Here is a 20660-nt window from a genome sequence, read left to right on the forward strand (position 1 = left end):
CACTCTTGTACCCCTTGACTGACTCATGGCAAGGCACACTTCAGGTGTGGTACACAGCATAGCATACTGTAGAGCCTACGTCTTAAGCATAGGGGACGACCTTCGTCCTTTCTCTCTATTCTGCCGTGGTCGAGCTTTAAGTCTTAACTTCATACCTTAAAACTCAGGCAAGAACTCCTTCTTTGACTGATCCATCTTGAACACCTTCAAGATCATGTCAAGGTATGTGCTCATTTGAAAGTACCATTTAAGCGTTTTGATCTATCCTTATAGATCTTGATGCTCAATGTTCAAGTAGCTTAATCCAGGTTTTCCATTGAAAAACACTTTCCAAATAACCCTATATGCTTTCCAGAAATTCTACGTCATTTCTGGTCAACAATATGTCAATAACATATACTCATCAGAAATTCTATAGTGCTCCCACTCACTTCTTTGGAAGTACAAGTTTCTCATAAACTTTGTATACACCCAAAATCTTTGATCATCTCATCAAAGCATACATTCCAACTCCGAGATGCTTACTCCAGTCCTTAGAAGGATTGCTGGAGCTTTGCATACTTATTAGCATCTTTCAGGATTGACAAAACTTTCAGGTTGTATCACATACAACCTTTCCTCAAGAAAATCGTCGAGGAAACATTGTTTTGACATCCTATCTACAAGATTTCATAAATAATGCAGTAATCGCTAATATAATTCCAACAGACTCTTAGCATCACTACGAGTGAGAAAATCTCACCGTAGTCAACTCCTTGAACTTGTCAGAAAACATCTTAACGACAAGTCGAGCTTTCTTAATGGTGACACTTACCATCATTGTCTGTCTTCCTTTTAAAATCCATCTGTACTCAACAGCCTTACGACCATCAAGTAGTTCTTCCAAAGTCTACACTTTGTTTTCATATATGGATCCTCTCTCGGATTATATGGCCTCGAGCCATTTATCGGAATCCAGGCCCACCATCGCTTCTCCATGGCTCGTAGGTTCATTGTTGTCTAGCAACATGACTTCCAAGACAGGATTATGTACCACTCTGAAGTAGTACACATCCTTGTCGTCCTACGAGGTTTGGGAGTGACTTGATCCAAAATCTCATGATCAATATCATAAGCTTCCACTTCAATTGGTGTAGGTGCCACAGGAACAACTCTTTGTGCCCTGCTATACACTGGTTGAAGTGACGGTTCAATAACCTCATCAAGTCTCCACCATCCTCCCACTCAATTCTTTCGAGAGAAACTTTTCCTCGAGAAAGGACCTGATTCTAGAAACAATCCCTTATTGCTTTCGGATCTGAGACAGGAGGTATACCCAACTGTTTTGGGTGTCCTATGAAGATGCATTTATCCTCTTTGAGTTTGAGCTTATCAGCCTGAAACCTTTTCACATAAGCATCGCAGCCCCAAACTTTTAAGAAATGACAGCTTAGGTTTCTCTAAACCATAGTACATTCGGTGTCATCTCATCGGAATTACGTGGTGCCCTATTAAAGTGAATGCGGTTGTCTCTAATGCCTAACCCATAAATTATCGTGGTAATTCGATAAGAGACATCATGGTATGCATCATATCCAATAGGGTGCAGTTATGATGTTCGGACACACCATCACCCTATGGTGTTCCAGGCTGTATCAGTTGTGAAACAATTTCCACAATGTCTTAATTCTGTGCCAAACTCGTAATTCAGATATTCATCTCTATGATCATATCATAGATCTTTTATCCTCTTGTTACGACGATCTTTCAACTTCACCCTGAAATTACTTGAACCTTTCAATAATTCAGACTCGTGATTCATCAAGTAAATATACTCAACATCTACTCAAATCATTTGTGAAGTAAGAACATAACGATATCCACTACACACCTCAACACTCATTGGACTGCACACATCAAAATGTATTACTTCTAGCAAGTTGCTTTCTGGTTCCATTTACTGAAACCGAGGCTTTCAGTCATCTTGCCCATGTGGTATGATTTGCATGTCTCAAGTGATTCAAAATCAAGTGAGTTCAAACGGTCCATCTGCATGGAGTTTCTTCATGCATATACACCAATAGACATGGTTCGCATGTCTCAAACTTTTCAAAAACGAGTGAGCCCAAAGATCCATCAACATGGAGCTTCTTCATGCGTTTTATACCGATATGACTTACGTGGCAGTGCCACAAGTAGGTGGTACTATCATTATTATCTTTTGGCATGAACATGTGTATCACTACGATCGAGATTCAATAAACCATTCATTTTAGGTGTAAGATCATTGAAGGTATTATTCAAATAAACAGAGCAACCATTATTCTCCTTAAATGAATAACCGTATTGCGATAGACATAATCCAATCATGTCTATGCTCAACGCAAACACCAATCTCGATGGTAGAGGGAGCGTACGATATTTGATCATATCCACATTGGAAACATTTCCAACACATATCGTCAACTCACCTTTAGCTAGTCTTCGTTTATTCCGTAGCTTTTATTTCGAGTTACTAACACTTAGCAACCGAACCGGTATCTAATACCCTGGTGCTATTAGGAGTACTAGTAAAGTACACATCAACACAATGTATATCCAATATACTTCTATCGACCTTACAAACCTTCTCATCTACCAAGTATCTAGGGTAATTCTGCTCCAGTGGTTGTTCCCCTTATTACAGAAGTACTTAGTCTCGGGTTTGGGTTCAACCTTGGGTTTCTTCACTTAGAGTAGCAGCTGAATTGCTGTTTCATGAAGTATCCCTTCTTGCCCTCGCCCTTCTTGAAACTAGTGGTTTCACTAACCATCAACAATTGATACTCCTTCTTGATTTCTACTTTCGCGGTGTCAAACATCGCGAATATTTCAAGGATCATCATATATGTCCCTGATATATTATAGTTCATCACAAAGCTCTAGCAGCTTGGTGGTAATGACTTCGGAGAAACATCACTGTCTTATCTGGAAGATCAACTCCCACTCGATTCAAATGATTGTTGTACTCAGACAATCTGTGCACAAGCTCAACGATTGAGCTTTTCTCCTTAGTTTGTAGGCTAAGAAACTCGTCGGAGGTCTTATACCTCTTGACATGGGCACGAGCCTGAAATCCCAATTTCAGCCCTCGAAACATCTCATATGTTCCGTGACGTTTCGAAAACGTCTTCGGTGCCTCAACTCTAAACCGTTTAACTGAACTATCACGTAGTTATCAAAATGTGTATGTCAGATGTTCGCAACATCCACAGACGATTTCCGAGGTTCAGCACACTGAGCGGTGCATTAAGGACATAAGCCTTCTATGAAGCAATGAGGACAATCCTCAGTTTACGGACCTAGTCCGCTTAATTGCTACTATCAACTTTCAACTAAATTTTTTTCTAGGAACATATCTAAACAGTAGAACTAAAGCGCGAGCTACGACATAATTTGCAAAATTCTTTTGACTATGTTCAGGATAATTAAGTTCATCTTATGAACTCCCACTTAGATAGACATCCCTCTAGTCATCTAAGTGATTACATGATCCGAGTCAACTAGGCCGTGTCCGATCATCACGTGAGACGGACTAGTCAACGTCGGTGAACATCTTCATGTTGATCGTATCTTCTATACGACTCATGCTCGACCTTTCGGTCTTCTGTGTTCCGAGGCCATGTCTGTACATGCTAGGCTCGTCAAGTTAACCCTAAGTGTTTTTGCATGTGTAAAACTGTCTTACACCCGTTGTATGTGAACGTAAGGATCTATCACACCCAATCAACACGTGGTGCTTCGAAACGACGAACTATAGCAACGGTGCACAGTTAGGGGAGAACACTTCTTGAAATTTTAATGAGGGATCATCTTATTTACTACCGTCGTTCTAAGCAAATAAGATGTATAAACATGATAAACATCGCATGCAATCAAATAATAGTGACATGATATGGCCAATATCATATTGCTCCTTTTGATCTCCATCTTCGGGGCTGCATGATCATCATCGTCACCGGCATGACACCATGATCTCCATCATCATGATCTCCATCATCGTGTCTTCATGAAGTTGTCACGTCATCTATTACTTCTACTACTATGGCTAACGCTTTAGCAATAAAGTAAAGTAATTACATGACGTTTATGTTGACACGCAGGTCATAAATAAATTAAGACAACTCCTATGGCTCCTGCCGGTTGTCATACTCATCGACATGCAAGTCGTGATTCCTATTACAAGAACATGATCAATCTCATACATCACATATATCATTCATCACATCCTTTTGGCCATATCACATCACATAGCATACCCTGCAAAAACAACTTAGACGTCCTCTAATTGTTGTTTGCATGTTTTACGTGGCTGCTATGGGTTTCTAGCAAGAACGTTTCTTACCTACGCAAAACCACAACGTGATATGCCAATTGCTATTTACCCTTCATAAGGACCCTTTTCATCGAATCCGATCCGACTAAAGTGGGAGAGACAGACACCCGCCAGCCACCTTATGCAACTAGTGCATGCTTGTCGGTGGAACCGATCTCACATAAGAGTACGTGTAAGGTTGGTCCGGGCCGCTTCATCCCACAATACCATCGAATCAAGATAAGACTAGTAACGGCAAGCATATTGAACAAAATCAACGCCCACAACTACTTTGTGTTCTACTCGTGCATAGAATCTACGCAATAGACCTAGCTCATGATGCCACTGTTGGTGAACGTAGCAGAAATTCAAAATTTTCCCACGTGTCACCAAGATCTATCTATGGAGAAACCAGCAACGAGGGGAAGGAGAGTGCATCTACATACCCTTGTAGATCGCTAAGCGGAAGCGTTCAAGTGAACGGGGTTGATGGAGTCGTACTCGTCGTGATCCAAATCACCGATGACCAAGTGCCGAACGGACGGCACCTCCGCGTTCAACACACGTACAGCCCGGTGACGTCTCCACGCCTTGATCCAGCAAGGAGAGAGGGAGAGGTTGAGGAAGACTCCATCCAGCAGCAGCACAACGGCGTGGTGGTGGTGGAGGAGCGTGGCAATCCTGCAGGGCTTCTCCAAGCACCACGGGAGAGGAGAAGGACTTGGGAGAGAGGGAGGGGCTGCACCAAAGGCAAAGGTATGGCTGCCCTCCATCTCCCCCACTATGTATAGGAGGGCCAAGGGGGGGGGGCGCCGGCCCTAGGAGATCCAATCTCCTAGGGGGGCGGCGGCCAGGGGAGGTTTCCCTCCCCCCAAGGCACCTAGGAGGTGCCTTCCCTCCTTGGGACTCTTCCTTAGGGTTCCCCTTTCACCCTAGGCGCATGGGCCCTAAGGGAAGTGGCGCCCCAGCCCACTCTGGGCTGGATCCCTTCCCACTTCAGCCCATGGGACCCTACGGGATAGGTGGCCCCACCCGGTGGGCCCCCGGGACCCTTCCGGTGGTCCCGGTACAATATCGATAACCCCAAAACTTGTCCCGATGGCCGAAATAGGACTTCCTATATATAAATCTTTACCTCCGGACCATTCCGGAAATCCTCGTGACGTCTGGGATCTCATCCGGGACTCCGAACAACATTCGGTAACCACATACATACTTCCTTTATAAACCTAGCGTCATCGAACCTTAAGTGTGTAGACCCTACGGGTTCGGGAGACATGCAGACATGACCGAGACGTTCTCCGGTCAATAACCAACAGCGGGATCTGGATCCCCATGTTGGTTCCCACATGTTCCACGATGATCTCATCGGATGAACCACGATGTCAAGGACTTAATCAATCCCGTATACAATTCCCTTTGTCTAGCGGTATTGTACTTGCCCGAGATTCGATCGTCGGTATCCCGATACCTTGTTCAATCTCGTTACCAGCAAGTCTCTTTACTCGTTCCGTAACACATCATCCCGTGATTCAACTCCTTGATCACATTGTGCACATTATGATGATGTCCTACCGAGTGGGCCCAGAGATACCTCTCCGCTTACACGGAGTGACAAATCCCAGTCTCGATTCGTGCCAACCCAACAGACACTTTCGGAGATACCTGTAATGCACCTTTATAGTCACCCAGTTACGTTGTGACGTTTGGTACACCCAAAGCATTCCTACGGTATCCGGGAGTTGCACAATCTCATGGTCTAAGGAAATGATACTTGACATTAGAAAAGCTTTAGCATACGAACTACACGATCTTTGTGCTAGGCTTAGGATTGGGTCTTGTCCATCACATCATTCTCCTAATGATGTGATCCCGTTATCAATGACATCCAATGTCCATGGTCAGGAAACCGTAACCATCTATTGATCAACGAGCTAGTCAACTAGAGGCTTACTAGGGACATGGTGTTGTCTATGTATCCACACATGTATCTGAGTTTCCTATCAATACAATTATAGCATGGATAATAAACGATTATCACGAACAAGGAAATATAATAATAACTAATTTATTATTGCCTCTAGGGCATATTTCCAACATATAGCTACTACATATAGAGAGAAGTGACCTCTCTTTCTTCGTGCTTGGTCGACGCTAGCTACTATACATATAGAGAGAGCTCGACACGCTAGCTAGTAAGCAAATGAAGCAAGTGGTAGTAGCGTCGAGCAACAAGTTTTCGTATATCTATCCGACGCTACTACATATATACAATATAACATCTCTTACAATTCATAACATCTAAAATCCATTTCAATTTCCACATGGTATTCTCGTTTTTATGTATGACGTGGTCAAGAAAGAATCCTGCCAATTCCTCTTGAAGTGCTCGTATGCGATTATGTGGTAGGAGTTCATCCTGCATCTGCCACATCTAATTTAAAGAAGGGGGTCAATACATATAAATGAAAGAAATTCAACACAATTGATGGTAATAAAATAAAATTGTGAATATTGTTTACGTACTTCATATTGTTCGTCAGAGTAGCCCTGCTGAGAGGTCGAGTTGTAGATGAAATCGCAAACGTAGTATTGACATAAATTATTCCCGCCTTCCTGCCACAAGCACTTTACGAGAAATAGAGTTCAATCAAACTGATAATCAAGCATGATAAATGGTATTGATGAAACTAGAATCAATGAGAGATGCGCGGAACTAGCTAGTACTACTTACTTTGGGGTGTGTAAATCGCAGCTCCCTCTGCAGACCCTGAATCACTCCGGTGAACTGTTTCCAAACCCTACCAGGCAAAGGAAATGCTTACTTGATATCAGCAAATGAACGAAAATTGCCGATATGGTGCGATAATGATCGATTGAACTTACTCCTGGAGCATTGCAGTCATGTCTGCATACTCATGGGGATCTTTACGTCTCGAGTCTAAGACAATTACTACTCCCCGGTCAAGCTTAATCTCTAGCAGAATAAAGTGGAACCTGCGCACGCATAACTCATCAATTACATTACTATAACCTCGAGTAAGAGAAACGGAATATGCACAAGACAGTAACACTCACTTGAAGTTGTAAGGAAACAATATTTTCCCTTTGTTTTGATGTTGAAGTAACGATTGTAGCAAGTTATCCTCAATATCTTTGACTCTGTTTTGAACCGACCATTCATTTATGGTATTTGGGTTAATGAACCCAATGTCATAGATTTGTCCTTTTTTGCATTCGACGATCTTCAATCTGCATAATATAGTGAGCATAATTATATATACATGCAATGAAAGAGCTCAACTATAGAGACTTAATTACAGAAGTAATACTTACATACAGTAGCAAGTCATGAGTTGTTTGTTGACGGCATCTTGATTGAATAACTGAAATAACTCCACAAATTCAACAGGCATCAGGTCGACTCCAATGAAGTCGTGCTCCTCTTTAATTCTCACCATCAAACTATCCTTCCCATACTTCCTGCAGGTATCCATGTACCATTCATGTAATCTTCGCATCATCATTGTTAGAGGAGGATGATCAGGTTGGACGAGAGGCTTCCCGTACTCGTATCTGAAGATCTCTACCTCTAACATTTCCAATTGTACATCATCGTTCAGGTAATCACCAAGATTGGTACCGGGGACTAGCCCCGGATGATTAGCGACGATATCGCTAGACACCTTCTGCGGGGGGCACGATTGCTTCGCCTGTTCGCCGAGCTGGGGAATTGTTTTCCCACTTCTTTGTTGTGCTAATCTTGCATCATTGGAAGTACTTCCCGACCGCCGCACATCTTCATATGTCTTTTTAATACAACGGACATGGTTGGAATCTGGAAGAGACGGTGGTGGTCGCTTCAGGGCATCCAGAGTGCGCTTCGCTTTCACTAGATCTACCGTTTCCTTCGGAGGTGGAGGTTTCCGTTCAAAATGGGCCCTCACTTCGGCAACACAGATGTCCGTGTTTTTCTCGTCGGTCCTCTCATATGGTAACTTTGGAAGAGGCTTCAGGCTTGGACCAAATCTGTATTTCTTCCCGCCTCTTGTACTGCTAGCCGCGGCGTCTCTCTTTTGCTGTTGCTGACGCGGCAGAGTCCGCTAACACGCCGGAGGAGGTAGAGGAGGAGGCGGAGTGCTCCGACACGCCGAAGGAGGCGGAGTGCCCTGATCACTTGCTGGAGGAGGAGGAGGCGGAGTGCCCTGACGCGGCGGCGGAGGAGGATGAGGCGTCCAGTTTGGAAGCTTGATGTACTCCTTTCTCCATAGAGAGGTACTCGTTATAGCATTTTCTAGATGAATCTCCCCTTCACCTGTAGGGTAGTCAAGCTCCAGCTCCTCAATTCCCTCCATTATTTCATCCAATGCCACAATAGCATAGCCATGTGGAATCGGACGACAATGAAAAGTTCCTTCAGCTTGAGGAGGTACAACAGAGCCAACCGCCGCCTTCAAGGTCAGGTTCTGGAATTTCATCATTAGCTCGCAATGTTCAGCCTTCGTGATATTATCCACAGGGTAGCGAGGAGCCATGAAATCAGGCTGAACGAGCTCCGTGGAAGCCACACCGCTTCTCCGCTGAGATGGTGGGGCAGCTTCTGGGGCAGCGTCGAAGCAAGAATCTCATCCTGCCACTGACGAGAAAACCAACGTAGCGTCGACGATGGCCTACCACGGTGGGAGCAGCAGCGCCGGCGGCGACGACGACGCCCCGAGCGCCTGGCAGTCCAGCCTCGGCAATCCGGAGACGGCAGAGCTGTGCCGGTACGGCCTCCTCGTGTCGCCGGGCTGCCATCTTTCCCGGTAGTGGAAGATCAGCACGGACGGCTATCCGATGCTCGGCCCGATGCGACGACGGAGGAGCTCCGGACCCACATCAGCGGCCGCCGCAACATCATAGGCCATCATGCCTTCTGGAAAGGCAAGATCTACGACGAGGTTATCGCCGCCTTCCTGCTGGCGGCGGCTGGCGTCACCCCCGACCGCACTGGCACGAGCAGCCGCCTTCGCGCCCCAGCACCGGCCCGGCCCGGCCCCGCGGGAGCGCCATCGTGGAGCTACCCGCCGCCAGTCAGCACCCCCGGCGGCTGCGCCCGTACGCGCACCGGCCGTTCCCCCCGCCGTGGAGCTGCCCTCGGAACATGTGCTCCTCCACGAGGACGGCGATCTGGACGACACTCCGGGTTGGCACGTCGCCCTACGGGCGTCGGAAGCGGTGGCTGCGAGGGAGGCCGCTGAGGTAGCGGCCGCAATCGAAGCCGTCGCGGCCATGGCGGCAGAGGAGGCCGCGATGGCTCCGGCGGAGGACTTGGAGGATAAGATTGAATAATTCATTCTTGCAAGTAGGATTTCTTATAACTTCAACAAAATCGGGTGAATACTAATCATCTTAGATCTTCTTTACTAGAAGTTGCACCCTTGTTCTTAGTGACTTGAGTAATTTTGCCAATTTTTACGGGAGTTTTTTCAACGGTTTTAACGGTAGTAAAGGTCGTGCTTATCTTACTAAAAAATTCTTCCAACTTATCAATCAGAGAAGGACTCTCTCCAATTCTTTCGTTACGGTTTCCTTTTCCTTTAGCAACATAAAAAGTTCCCCCGCTTTTGACCCGATTTTTTTGGCAAGATTATGCTTTTTTTATCTAAGTTTTCAGTATGTTCTTCAGTGAGCCTTTTCTTTTCACTAGCATCAAGCCTTTGCATAACTTGCTCAAGGGTTAGAGCAATTTCATTGATAATGATAGGTGGCGAGCCCACTAATTCTCCCATAGCATTGAAAGCATCCAAAGATGGGCACATCAAGAAATTTCCACCGGTAATCATATCAAGGATGAATCTATACCAAGTGGTTATGCCCACATAAAATAGCGAAGAAGAACAACAGTAGATTGCTTGCAAATAGGTCTATTATGAGCAAATCCTATACCAAGCATCCTTTAGGTTCTCCCCTCCCCTTTGCTTAAAATTGAAAACTTCGTTCTCGGGGGTGCACGCAAGAGAGGTGGAACTAGCCACGGCAACAAGGTAGGCAAACAAGAGATCTGACAAGAAAAAGCAAACAAAAAAGAGGGTGAATAAAATGATAAATTTTTGTGAAGTGGGGGAGATGAAAACGAGAGGCAAATGGAAAATAATGTCAGTTGCAAGGAGATGAAATTTGTGATTAGGAACCTAATAGATGTTGATGATGTCTCCCCGGCAACGGCGCCAGAAATTCCTTTTGATGTCGCTTGAACTACGTCGGTATTTCCTCAAAGAGGAAGGGATGATGCCGTACAACTATGGTAGGTATTTCCCTCAGTTATGAAACCAAGGTATCAATCCAATAGGAGAACCAAACAACACTATGTAAACAGTACCTGCACACAAAGAACAAATACTTGCAACCCGACGCTTATGAGGGGTTGTCAATCCCTCAACGGGTAACAGTGCCAGATATTGTCAAGTTGACGGGATAAAATTTGTGATAGATTGGATAAATAGATCTCGATAAAACGCGAAATAAAATAAGTAACAAAAAAGTGCAGCAAGGTATTTTTGGGTTTTTGATAATATAGATCTGAAAATAAAAGATGCAAATGAAGGAAAAAAAGCAAATAGCAATGCAGATCTGAAAATATATGATGAGAAAGTAGACCCGGGGGCCGTAGATTTCACTAGTGGCTTCTCTCGAGAAAATAGCATACAATGGGTAAACAAATTACTGTTGGGCAATTGATAGAACCACAAATAATTATGACGATATCCAGGCAATGATCATTATATATGCATCATGTCCAAGATTAGTAGACGGACTCCTGCGTGCATCTACTACTATTACTCCACACATCGACCGCTACCCAGCATGCATCTAGTGTATTAAGTTCATGGAGAAACGGAGTAATGCAATAAGAACGATGTCATGATGTAGACGAGATCTATTCATGTAGGAATAGCCCCCATCTTGTTATCCTTAATAACAACGATACATGTGTGTCTTGCTGCCCCTTCTGCCACTGGGAAAGAACACTGATCGCTCTCTGACTATAGCGCCAGAAAAGCTCTTCTCTGCTAGGACTACGTCGGTATTTCCCCAAAGAGGAAGAGATGATGCAGCACAACGACGGTAGGTATTTCCCTCAGTGAAGAAACCAAGGATAACGAACCAGTAGGAGAACCAAGCAACACAACGTAAACAACACCTGCACACAAATAACAACACCTCGCAACCCGACGTGTTAAAGGGGTTGTCAATCCTTTTCGGGTAACGATGCCAGAAATTTGTAGTAGATTGAAATAATAGATTGCAAATAAAATAAAGTGCAGCAAAGTATTTTTGTATTTTATTTTAACAGATCTGAATAAAAATGCAAAGGAAAAGTAGATCGCAAAGGCAAATATATGAGAAAGAAGACCCGGGGGCCGTAGGTTTCACTAGTGGCTTCTCTCGAGAAAGATAGCAAACGGCGGGTAAACAAATTACTGTTGGGCAATTGATAGAACCTCAAATAATGATGACGATATCCAGGCAATGATCATTACATAGGCATCACGTCCAAGATTAGTAGACCGACTCCTGCCTGCATCTACTACTATTGCTCCACACATCGACCGCTATCCAGCATGCATCTAGTGTATTAAGTTCACGGAAAAACAGAGTAATGTGATACGTCTCCAATGTATCTACTTTTCCAAACACTTTTGCCCTTGTTTTGGACTCTAACTTACATGATTTGAATGGAACTAACCCAGACTGACGCTGTTTTCAGCAGAACTGCCATGGTGGTATTTTTGTGCAGAAATAAAAGTTCTCGAAATGACCTGAAAATCCACGGAGACACGTTTTGGAAATAATAAAAAATACTGGCGAAAGAATCAGCATCAGGGGGTCCACACCCTGCCCACGAGGGTGCAGGGCGCGCCCCCTGCCTCGTGGGCCCCCTGAGACTCCACCGACCTCAACTCTAACTCCATATATTCACGTTCAGAGAGAAAAAAAATCAGAGAGAAGGATTCATCGCGTTTTGCAATACGGAGCCGCCGCCAAGCCCTAATCTTCCTCAGGAGGGCTGATCTGGAGTCCGTTTGGGGCTCCGGAGAGGGGAATCCATCGCCATCGTCATCATCAACCATCCTCCATCACCTATTTCATGATGCTCACCGTCGTGCGTGAGTAATCTCATCGCAGGCTTGCTGGACGGTGATGGGTTGGATAAGATTTACCATGTAATCGAGTTAGTTTTGTTAGGGTTTGATCCCTAGTATCCATTATGTTCTAAGATTGATGTTGCTATGACATTGCTATGCTTAATGCTTGTCACTAGGGCCCGAGTGCCATGATATCAGATCTGAACCTATTATGTTTTCATGAATATATGTGAGTTCTTGATCCTATCTTGCAAGTCAATAGTCACCTACTATGTGTTATGATCCGGCAACCCCGAAGTGACAATAATTGGGACCACTCCCGGTGATGACCGTAGTTTGAGGAGTTCATGTATTCACTAAGTATTAATGCTTTGGTCTGGTACTCAATTAAAAGGAGGCCATAATATCCCTTAGTTTCCAATAGGACCCCGCTGCCACGGGAGGGTAGGACAAAAGATGTCATGCAAGTTCTTTTCCATAAGCACATATGACTATATTCGGAATACATGCCTACATTACATTGATGAACTGGAGCTAGCTCCGTGTCACCCTATGTTATAACTGTTGCATGAGGAATCGCATCCGACATAATTATCCATCATTGATCCATTGCCTACGAGCTTTTCATATATTGATCTTTGCTTAGTTACTTTTCTGTTGCCACTGTTACGATTGCTACAAAACTACTACTGTTACTTTTGCCACCGTTACCGTTACTTCCATACTACTTTGCTACTAAATATTTTGCTGCAGATATTAAGTCTTTCAGGTGTGGTTGAATTGACAACTCAACTGCTAATACTTGAGAATATTCTTTGGCTCCCCTTGTGTCGAATCAATAAATTTGGGTTGAATACTCTACCCTCGAAAACTGTTGCGATACCCTATACTTGTGAGTTATCATAATGCAATAAGAACGATGGCATGATGTAGAATTTATCTATTGCATAGATATAGATCCCATGTTTTTATCCTTAGTAGCAACGATACATACGGGTCGGTTCCCTTTCTGTCACTGGGATCAAGCACTGTAAGATCAAACCCACTACCGGGCACCTCTTCCCATTGCAAGATAAATAGATCAAGTTGGCCAAACTAAATCCAAATATCAAAGAAGAAATACGAGGCTATAAGAGATCAAAGAAAATCAAATAAATTTCATGGATATAAAAAGATATGATTGATCATAAACTCAAAGTTCATCAGATTCCAACAAACACACTGCAAAAAGGGTTACATCATATGGATCTCCAAGAGACCATTGCATTGAGAATTCAGCGAGATAGAGAGAAAGCCATCTATCTACTAACTACGGACCCGAAGGTCTACAAAGAACTACTCACGCATCATTGGAGAGGCACCAATGGAGGTGGTGAACCCCATCCGAGATGGTGTCTAGATTGGATCTGGTGATAAGAGAGATTTCGTTGCTAGGAAGCACGGTAAAGAAAGAGAACCATGGGTTCAGAAACCCATGCCTTTTCCTCCCAAACCTTCCAAGAAAAAGGATGATGAGGGTTTTGAGCACTTTGCTGAAATGATTAGACCTATCTTTTTGCGTATGCGTTTGACTGATATGCTGAAAATGAATCCTTATGCTAAGTATACAAAAGATATTGTTACAAATAAAAGAAAGATACCAGAAGCTGAAATTTCCACCATGCTTGCCAATTATACTTTTAATGGTGGAATACCAAAGAAACTAGGAGATCCAGGAGTACCAACTATTCCATGCTCCATTAAAAGAAACTATGTTAAAACTGCTTTATGTGATCTTGGAGCCGACGTTAGTGTTATGCCTCTCTCTTTATATCATAGACTTGATTTGAATAAGTTGACACCTACTGAAATATCTTTGCAAATGGCTGATAAATCAACTGCTATACCTGTCGGTATTTATGAGGATGTGCCTGTTGTGGTTGCAAACGTTACTATTTTAACGGACTTTGTTATTGATATTCCAGAGGACGATGGTATGTCTATTATCCTTCGTAGACCCTTTTTGAATACTGCAGGGGCTGTTATTGATTGCAACAAAGGCAATGTCACTTTTCATGTTAACGGTAATGAGCATACGATACACTTTCCGAGGAAACAACCTCAAGTCCACAGTATAAATTCTATTGGAAAAATTTCAATGATTACTATTGGAGGTTTTGAATTCCCTCTTCCTACTTTTAAGAAGAAATATGATATTCTTATTGTTGGGGACGTGCATATCCCCGTTGAGGTAACCTAGTGTTATTCGAAAGTTCTCCGGTTCCATGTTATTCGGAAAGAGTTTGTTAACAAGACTTGATCAACCTTGTTAGTGGATTCCTTTTGATGAGCATGAGATGGATGAAGTTAGAAAGCACAACTCTCTGTACACTCCTTTTACTTTCTGGTATTTAGATTAAATAAAGCAAAAATAGTATTTTCTATCTGTTTTCTGAATTATCCTTGCAATAAAAATACCCCAAAAATAAAAGTTCTCCAGATGTCCTGAAAATGAAATATGATTTTTTGTAGAATATTTAAGAATATCTGGCACTGAGAACACACCAGGGGGCCCACCATTTGGCCACGAGGGCACAGGGCGCGCCCACCCCCCTAGGGCGCGCACCCCTTCCTCGTGGACCCCCTCCACTTATTCCAGCACCCACTCACTTCGTCTTCCTCCAGAAAAATCCTCCCATAGCTCAAACCTGTGTTCTAGCTCATCTTGCTGCCATTTTCGATCTCCTTGCTCAAAGCTCCATTCACAAAACTGTTTGGGGAGATTGTTCTTCGGTATGTGACTCCTCCAATGGTCCAATTAGTTTTTGTTCTAGTGCTTTATTTATTGCAAATTTTTGCTGCTGAGGTGACCCTGTTCTTGAGCTTGCATGTCAAATTTTTATGGTCAAAAGTAGTTTTAATGCATGATTTAGCCTCTAGGCACTTGTGGGAGTAGTTGCTATAATCTTGTTGAGTTTGGTTCACTTTTATTTCGAGTCACTAAAAATTTCAAAAAAAATTCAGAGGAAGAACAATGTTTAGGAAAATGTACCAAGGTGGCTCCTCGAGGAAGCAAGGGCCAAGGCTCGCGTTACGTGAGCTGGATGATGAACCACCGAGGGAAGCTCAAGTGCGGCTGAGGGAGTCCTAGATTAGGGGGTGTCCGGATGGCCGGACTATACCTTCAGCTGGACTCCCGGACTATGAAGATACAAGATTGAAGACTTCGTCCCATGTCCGGAAGGGACTTTCCTTGGCGTGGAAGGCAAGCTTGGCGATGCGGATATTTAGATCTCCTACCATTGTAACCGACTTTGTGTAACCCTAACCCTCTCCGGTGTCTATATAAACCGGAGGGCTTTAGTCCGTAGGACAACATACAACAATCATACCATAGGCTAGCTTCTAGGGTTTAGCCTCCTCGATCTCGTGGTAGATCTACTCTTGTACTACCCATATCACCAATATTAATCAAGCAGGACGTAGGGTTTTACCTCCATCAAGAGGGCCCGAACCTGGGTAAAACATTGTGTCCCTTGTTTCCTGTTACCATCCGCCTAGACGCACAGTTCGGGACCCCCTACCCGAGATCCGCCGGTTTTGACACCGACATTGGTGCTTTCATTGAGAGTTCCTCTGTGGCGTCGCTTTTAGGCCCGATGGCTCCTCTGATCATCAATAACGATGTAGTCCAGGGTGAGACTTTTCTCCCCGGACAGATATTCATCTTCGACAGCTTCGCACTACGGGCCAATTCGCTTGGCCATCTGGAGCAGATCGAAAGCTACGCCCCTGGCCATCAGGTCAGATTTGGAAGTTTAAACTACACGACTTACGTCCGCGGGGACTTGATCTTCGACGGATTCGAGCCACAGCCGAGCGCGCCGCACTGTCGCGATGGGCATGATCTAGCTCTGCCAGCGAACAGTGCCCTGGAGGCCGCACACGCATCGGTTCCGACCCTTGATTCGGAACCAACTGCGTCGATCGAGGACGAGTGGTTGGACGCCGCCTCGGGGGCTGCGATCCCAACGGCGATCGAGACGAACACCAGTCCCACACTCCGCAAGGCCCGTGATTCCGAGGGGCCGGACTCCTATCCGGACTCCAAGCCCTCCACGCCCCTGCCAATCGAATCGAACTGGGCACCGATCATGGAGTTTACCGCCGCGGACATCTTTCAGCACTCGCCCTTTAGTGATATTCTGAAGTCATTAAAGTCTCTCTCTTTATCAGGAGAGCCCTGGCTGGACTGCGGTCAGCAAGGTTGGGATACGGACGATGAAGAAATTCAAAGCCCACCCACCACCCACTTTGTAGCCATTGTCGATGATTTAACCGACATGCTCGACTTCGACTCCGAAGACATTGACGGTATGGACGCCGATGCAGGAGACGATCAAGAACCATCACCTATAGGGCACTGGAAAGCCACCTCGTCGTATGACATATACATGGTGGATACCCCAAAAGAAGGAGATGGCGATGGAATGGTGGGGGATGACCCCTCCAAGAAACAACCTAAGCGCCGACGTCAGCGGCGCCGCTCTAAATCCCGCCAAAGCAAGAATGGTGATTCCGGCACAGGAGATAATAATACTCCGGATAGCACCGAAGAACACCCCCTCCAGCAAGATTCAGCACAGGAGGATGGAGAAGCCAACCCTCATGAGGGAGCGGCAAACAGAGACGTCGAGGATGATAATTATATGCCTCCCTCCGAAGACGAGGCAAGCCTCGACGACGACGAATTCGTCGTGCCAGAGGATCTAGTCGAACAAGAGCGTTTCAAACGCAGGCTTATGGCCACGACAAGCAGCCTCAAGAAAAAATAGCAACAGCTTAGAGCTGATCAAGATTTGCTAGCCGACAGATGGACTGAAGTCCTTGCGGCCGAAGAGTATGAACTCGAACGCCCCTCCAAGAGCTACCCAAAGCACAGGTTGCTACCCCGATTAGAGGAGGAAGCACCTAAACCTACATCACCAGCGCATGATACGGCCGATCGGCCACCTCGTGGCCGTGACAGAGAGGCCTCTCGGCCCTCCACTCAAGCCGCACCCCGGCGCCGCTCAAAACATTCTAAGGCACGGGAAAATGCGCCAGACCTGCGAGACATATTGGAGGACAAGGCGAGGCAAACAAGATCGATCTACGGATCGCGCGGGCGCCCCACGGCACGTGACGGTGATCGTCACTCCGGATATAATAAATCCGGCCGAGCCGAACACAATAGGCAAAGCTTGTTTGAGCTGCGTCGTGATATAGCCCAATACAGAGGCGCCGCACACCCCCTATGCTTCACAGATGAAGTAATGGATCATCAAATCCCTGAGGGTTTCAAACCCGTGAACATCGAATCATACGATGGCACAACAGACCCCGCGGTATGGATCGAGGACTATCTCCTTCATATCCACATGGCCCGCGGCGACGATCTACACGCCATCAAATACCTCCCACTCAAACTTAAGGGACTAGCTCGGCATTGGCTTAATATCTTGTCGGCAGAATCAATCAGTTGATGGGAGGACCTGGAAGCCGCATTCCTCGACAATTTCCAGGGTACCTATGTGCGACCACCAGACGCCGATGACCTAAGCCACATAATTCGGCAGCCAGAGGAATCGGCCAGGCAATTCTGGACACGGTTCCTAACAAAGAAAAACCAAATAGTCGACTGTCCGGACTCACAGGCCCTAGCAGCCTTCAAGCATAATATCCGTGACGAGTGGCTTGCCCGGCACCTTGGACAGGAAAAGCCGAAATCTATGGCAGCCCTCACGACACTCATGACCCGCTTTTGCGCGGGAGAAGACAGCTGGCTAGCTCGCAACAATAACTTGACCAAGAACCTCGGTAATTCGGACACCAAGGACAACAGTGGTAGGTCGTGTCGGAACAAGCAAAAGCGCCGTGTTAACAGCGACAACAACGAGGATACGACAGTCAATGACGGATTCAGAGGCTATAAATCCGGTCAGCGGAAAAAGCCATTCAAAAGAAAAACTCAGGGCCCGTCCAGTTTGGACCGAATACTCGACCACTTGTGCCAAATACATGGCACCCCCGAAAAGCCAGCCAATCACACCAACAGGGATTGTTGGGTGTTCAAGCAGGCAGGCAAGCTAAATGCAGAAAATAGAGACAAGGGGCTGCGTAGCGATGACGAGGAGGAGCCCCGGCCGCCGAACAACAGTGGACAGAAGGGTTTTCCCCCACAAGTGCGGACGGTGAACATGATATACGCAACCCACATCCCCAAGAGGGAGCGGAAGCGTGCGTTAAGGGACGTATATGCGATGGAGCTAGTTGCCCCAAAGTTCAACCCATGGTCCTCCTGCCCGATCACCTTCGATCGAAGGGACCACCCCACTAGCATCCGTCATGGCGGATTCGCCACATTGGTTCTAGACCCAATTATTGACGGATTTCATCTCACAAGAGTCCTTATGGACGGCGGCAGCAGCCTGAACCTGCTTTACCAGGATACAGTGCGGAAAATGGGCATAGATCCCTCGAGGATTAAGCCCACCAAAACGACCTTTAAAGGCGTCATACCAAGTGTAGAGGCCAACTGTACAGGCTCAGTCACACTTGAAGTGGTCTTCGGATCTCTGGATAATTTCCGAAGCGAGGAGTTAATCTTCGACATAGTCCCGTTCCGCAGTGGCTATCACGCACTGCTCGGGCGAACCGCATTTGCAAAGTTCAATGCGGTGCCGAACTACGCATACCTTAAGCTCCAAATGCTAGGCCCTCGAGGTGTAATCACGGTCAATGGAAACACCGAACGCTCCCTCCGAACGGAGGAGCACATGGCGGCCCTCGCAGCGGAAGTACAAAGCAGCCTCTCAAGGCAGCTCTCCAGTCCGGCCGTTAAACGTTCGGACACTGTCAAGCGCGCCCGGAGTAACCTACAACAAGACCGCCTGGCACGTTCCGAACAGGCGTAGCAACGCAGTCCCAACCCCAGCCCTCGCGAAATAGCGAAACCAGTGCTTCGCGTACATAACTACGCTCTCGAAATACCATGGGCACAGGGGGAGGGGCACCATCACGGCACGCCCGAAACACGGCTTAAACCGCACTAGGGGCTGCAAATTTCTTTATTTTTTCTTACTTTCAGGACTCCATACTTCGGAAGACCTGTTCGGCAATCCAACTGCCGCTCAAACGATGCAAGAACCAGGGAAGCAGAAAAGCTACGCCGCATTATAGAACTCCCAGGTGGTCTCTATCACGAGCAGTATACCTGTTTTGCATACTATTCCGCATCCTGCCCCTGGAAAGGACATGTTAAATAGTCCCGCTTTTGCTTATCGCACTATTTGTATCGTTCGGCTTCAATCGTAGCCCTTCTATAAACAATGCATAGCTTTTGTCTATTTTTGCATTACTCTTTTTTACAAATATATGTTCATTAATGACATGTTACACCCGTACACTTTGATACGGTCAATACGCCAGGGGCTTCATTACCCCCCCAATATGGTGTGAGAAGTCCGAACACTTTAACAAGTGCGGCACCCCGAACTTATAGCATTATATGCATCGGCTCCGAATCATGTCTTGGGTCAATAGTTGGGTTTGCCCGGCTCCTATGTTTTGGTGCCTTACGTTCCGTTGTATCGGCTAAGGTAGCACTAGGAGAACTACTGCGATTGTGCCCCAGTTGAGCTGGGCGGAGCACCTGAGTAGAGAAAGCTAAAACTGACTGTCATGATGAAGCGAGAGACTGGTCGCTGTTCGAGAGGTTCTTCGAGTCCCTAAAGACTTATGCCGCTTAGAGCGAGGAGTCGGCTTTGTTCGGCCAAAGGCGTGGATAGCGCCCCGAACTCGGTTTTCCGAATACTAGGGGCTTCGCCGAAATTTAAAATTATATAATTCTATGGCTAAGTGAGAGTGTTCAAGCACTATAGTCCGATTGCCTTGTTCGTTGTGCTGAGCGCCTCCCTCGAAGGACCCAAACATGGGAAAAAGAGCGCTCAGGTTTATCCCGAACACCCCAGCACTAGTGGCATGGGGGCAGAAGCCGACGACTGGCCATCTCTCAATTTTGATAAACAACCGCACAGAAGGTAATATTTTAAATTCAAAAAGCATTGCTTAGCGCATATGAACAAGTTTTCAGCGCACAGGACAATACGAGCAAGTTTACTCAAAAATTACATCCCTGGAACATTCATCCGCCATAAGGCGGGCACCCTTTAGAACGT

At 45.8% G+C, this 20660-nt stretch overlaps 1 protein-coding gene across 1 annotated transcript; it reads right to left on the minus strand.

Moving 5' to 3' along the window:
• Positions 1-6593: 6593 nt before the first annotated feature.
• LOC147966796 (uncharacterized) lies at positions 6594-8868 on the minus strand. The gene is made up of 7 exons (XM_087530962.1): positions 8649-8868; positions 7670-8171; positions 7412-7585; positions 7220-7330; positions 7068-7134; positions 6860-6961; positions 6594-6767 (listed from the first exon to the last, which is right to left on the minus strand). Exons 1-7 carry the CDS (start codon positions 8866-8868, stop codon positions 6594-6596), a joined length of 1350 nt encoding a protein of 449 aa, XP_087387088.1.
• Between the last annotated feature and the right edge of the window lie 11792 nt (positions 8869-20660).

Source organism: Triticum urartu, chromosome 6A (assembly GCF_056163025.1).
Source record: "Triticum urartu cultivar PI428250 chromosome 6A, HENAU_Tu73, whole genome shotgun sequence".
NCBI lineage: Eukaryota > Viridiplantae > Streptophyta > Magnoliopsida > Poales > Poaceae > Triticum > Triticum urartu.

Excerpts from the sequence above, each read along its gene's own strand:
- LOC147966796 (XM_087530962.1), bottom strand. The coding sequence starts at position 8,868 with ATGGCTCCTCGCTACCCTGTGGATAATATCACGAAGGCTGAACATTGC. Across the intron at positions 7,586-7,669 it reads CTCATGACTTGCTACTGTAT|ATTGAAGATCGTCGAATGCA; the intron begins GTAAGTATTACT and ends TATATTATGCAG. Across the intron at positions 6,962-7,067 it reads TGCGATTTACACACCCCAAA|TGCTTGTGGCAGGAAGGCGG; the intron begins GTAAGTAGTACT and ends TTTCTCGTAAAG.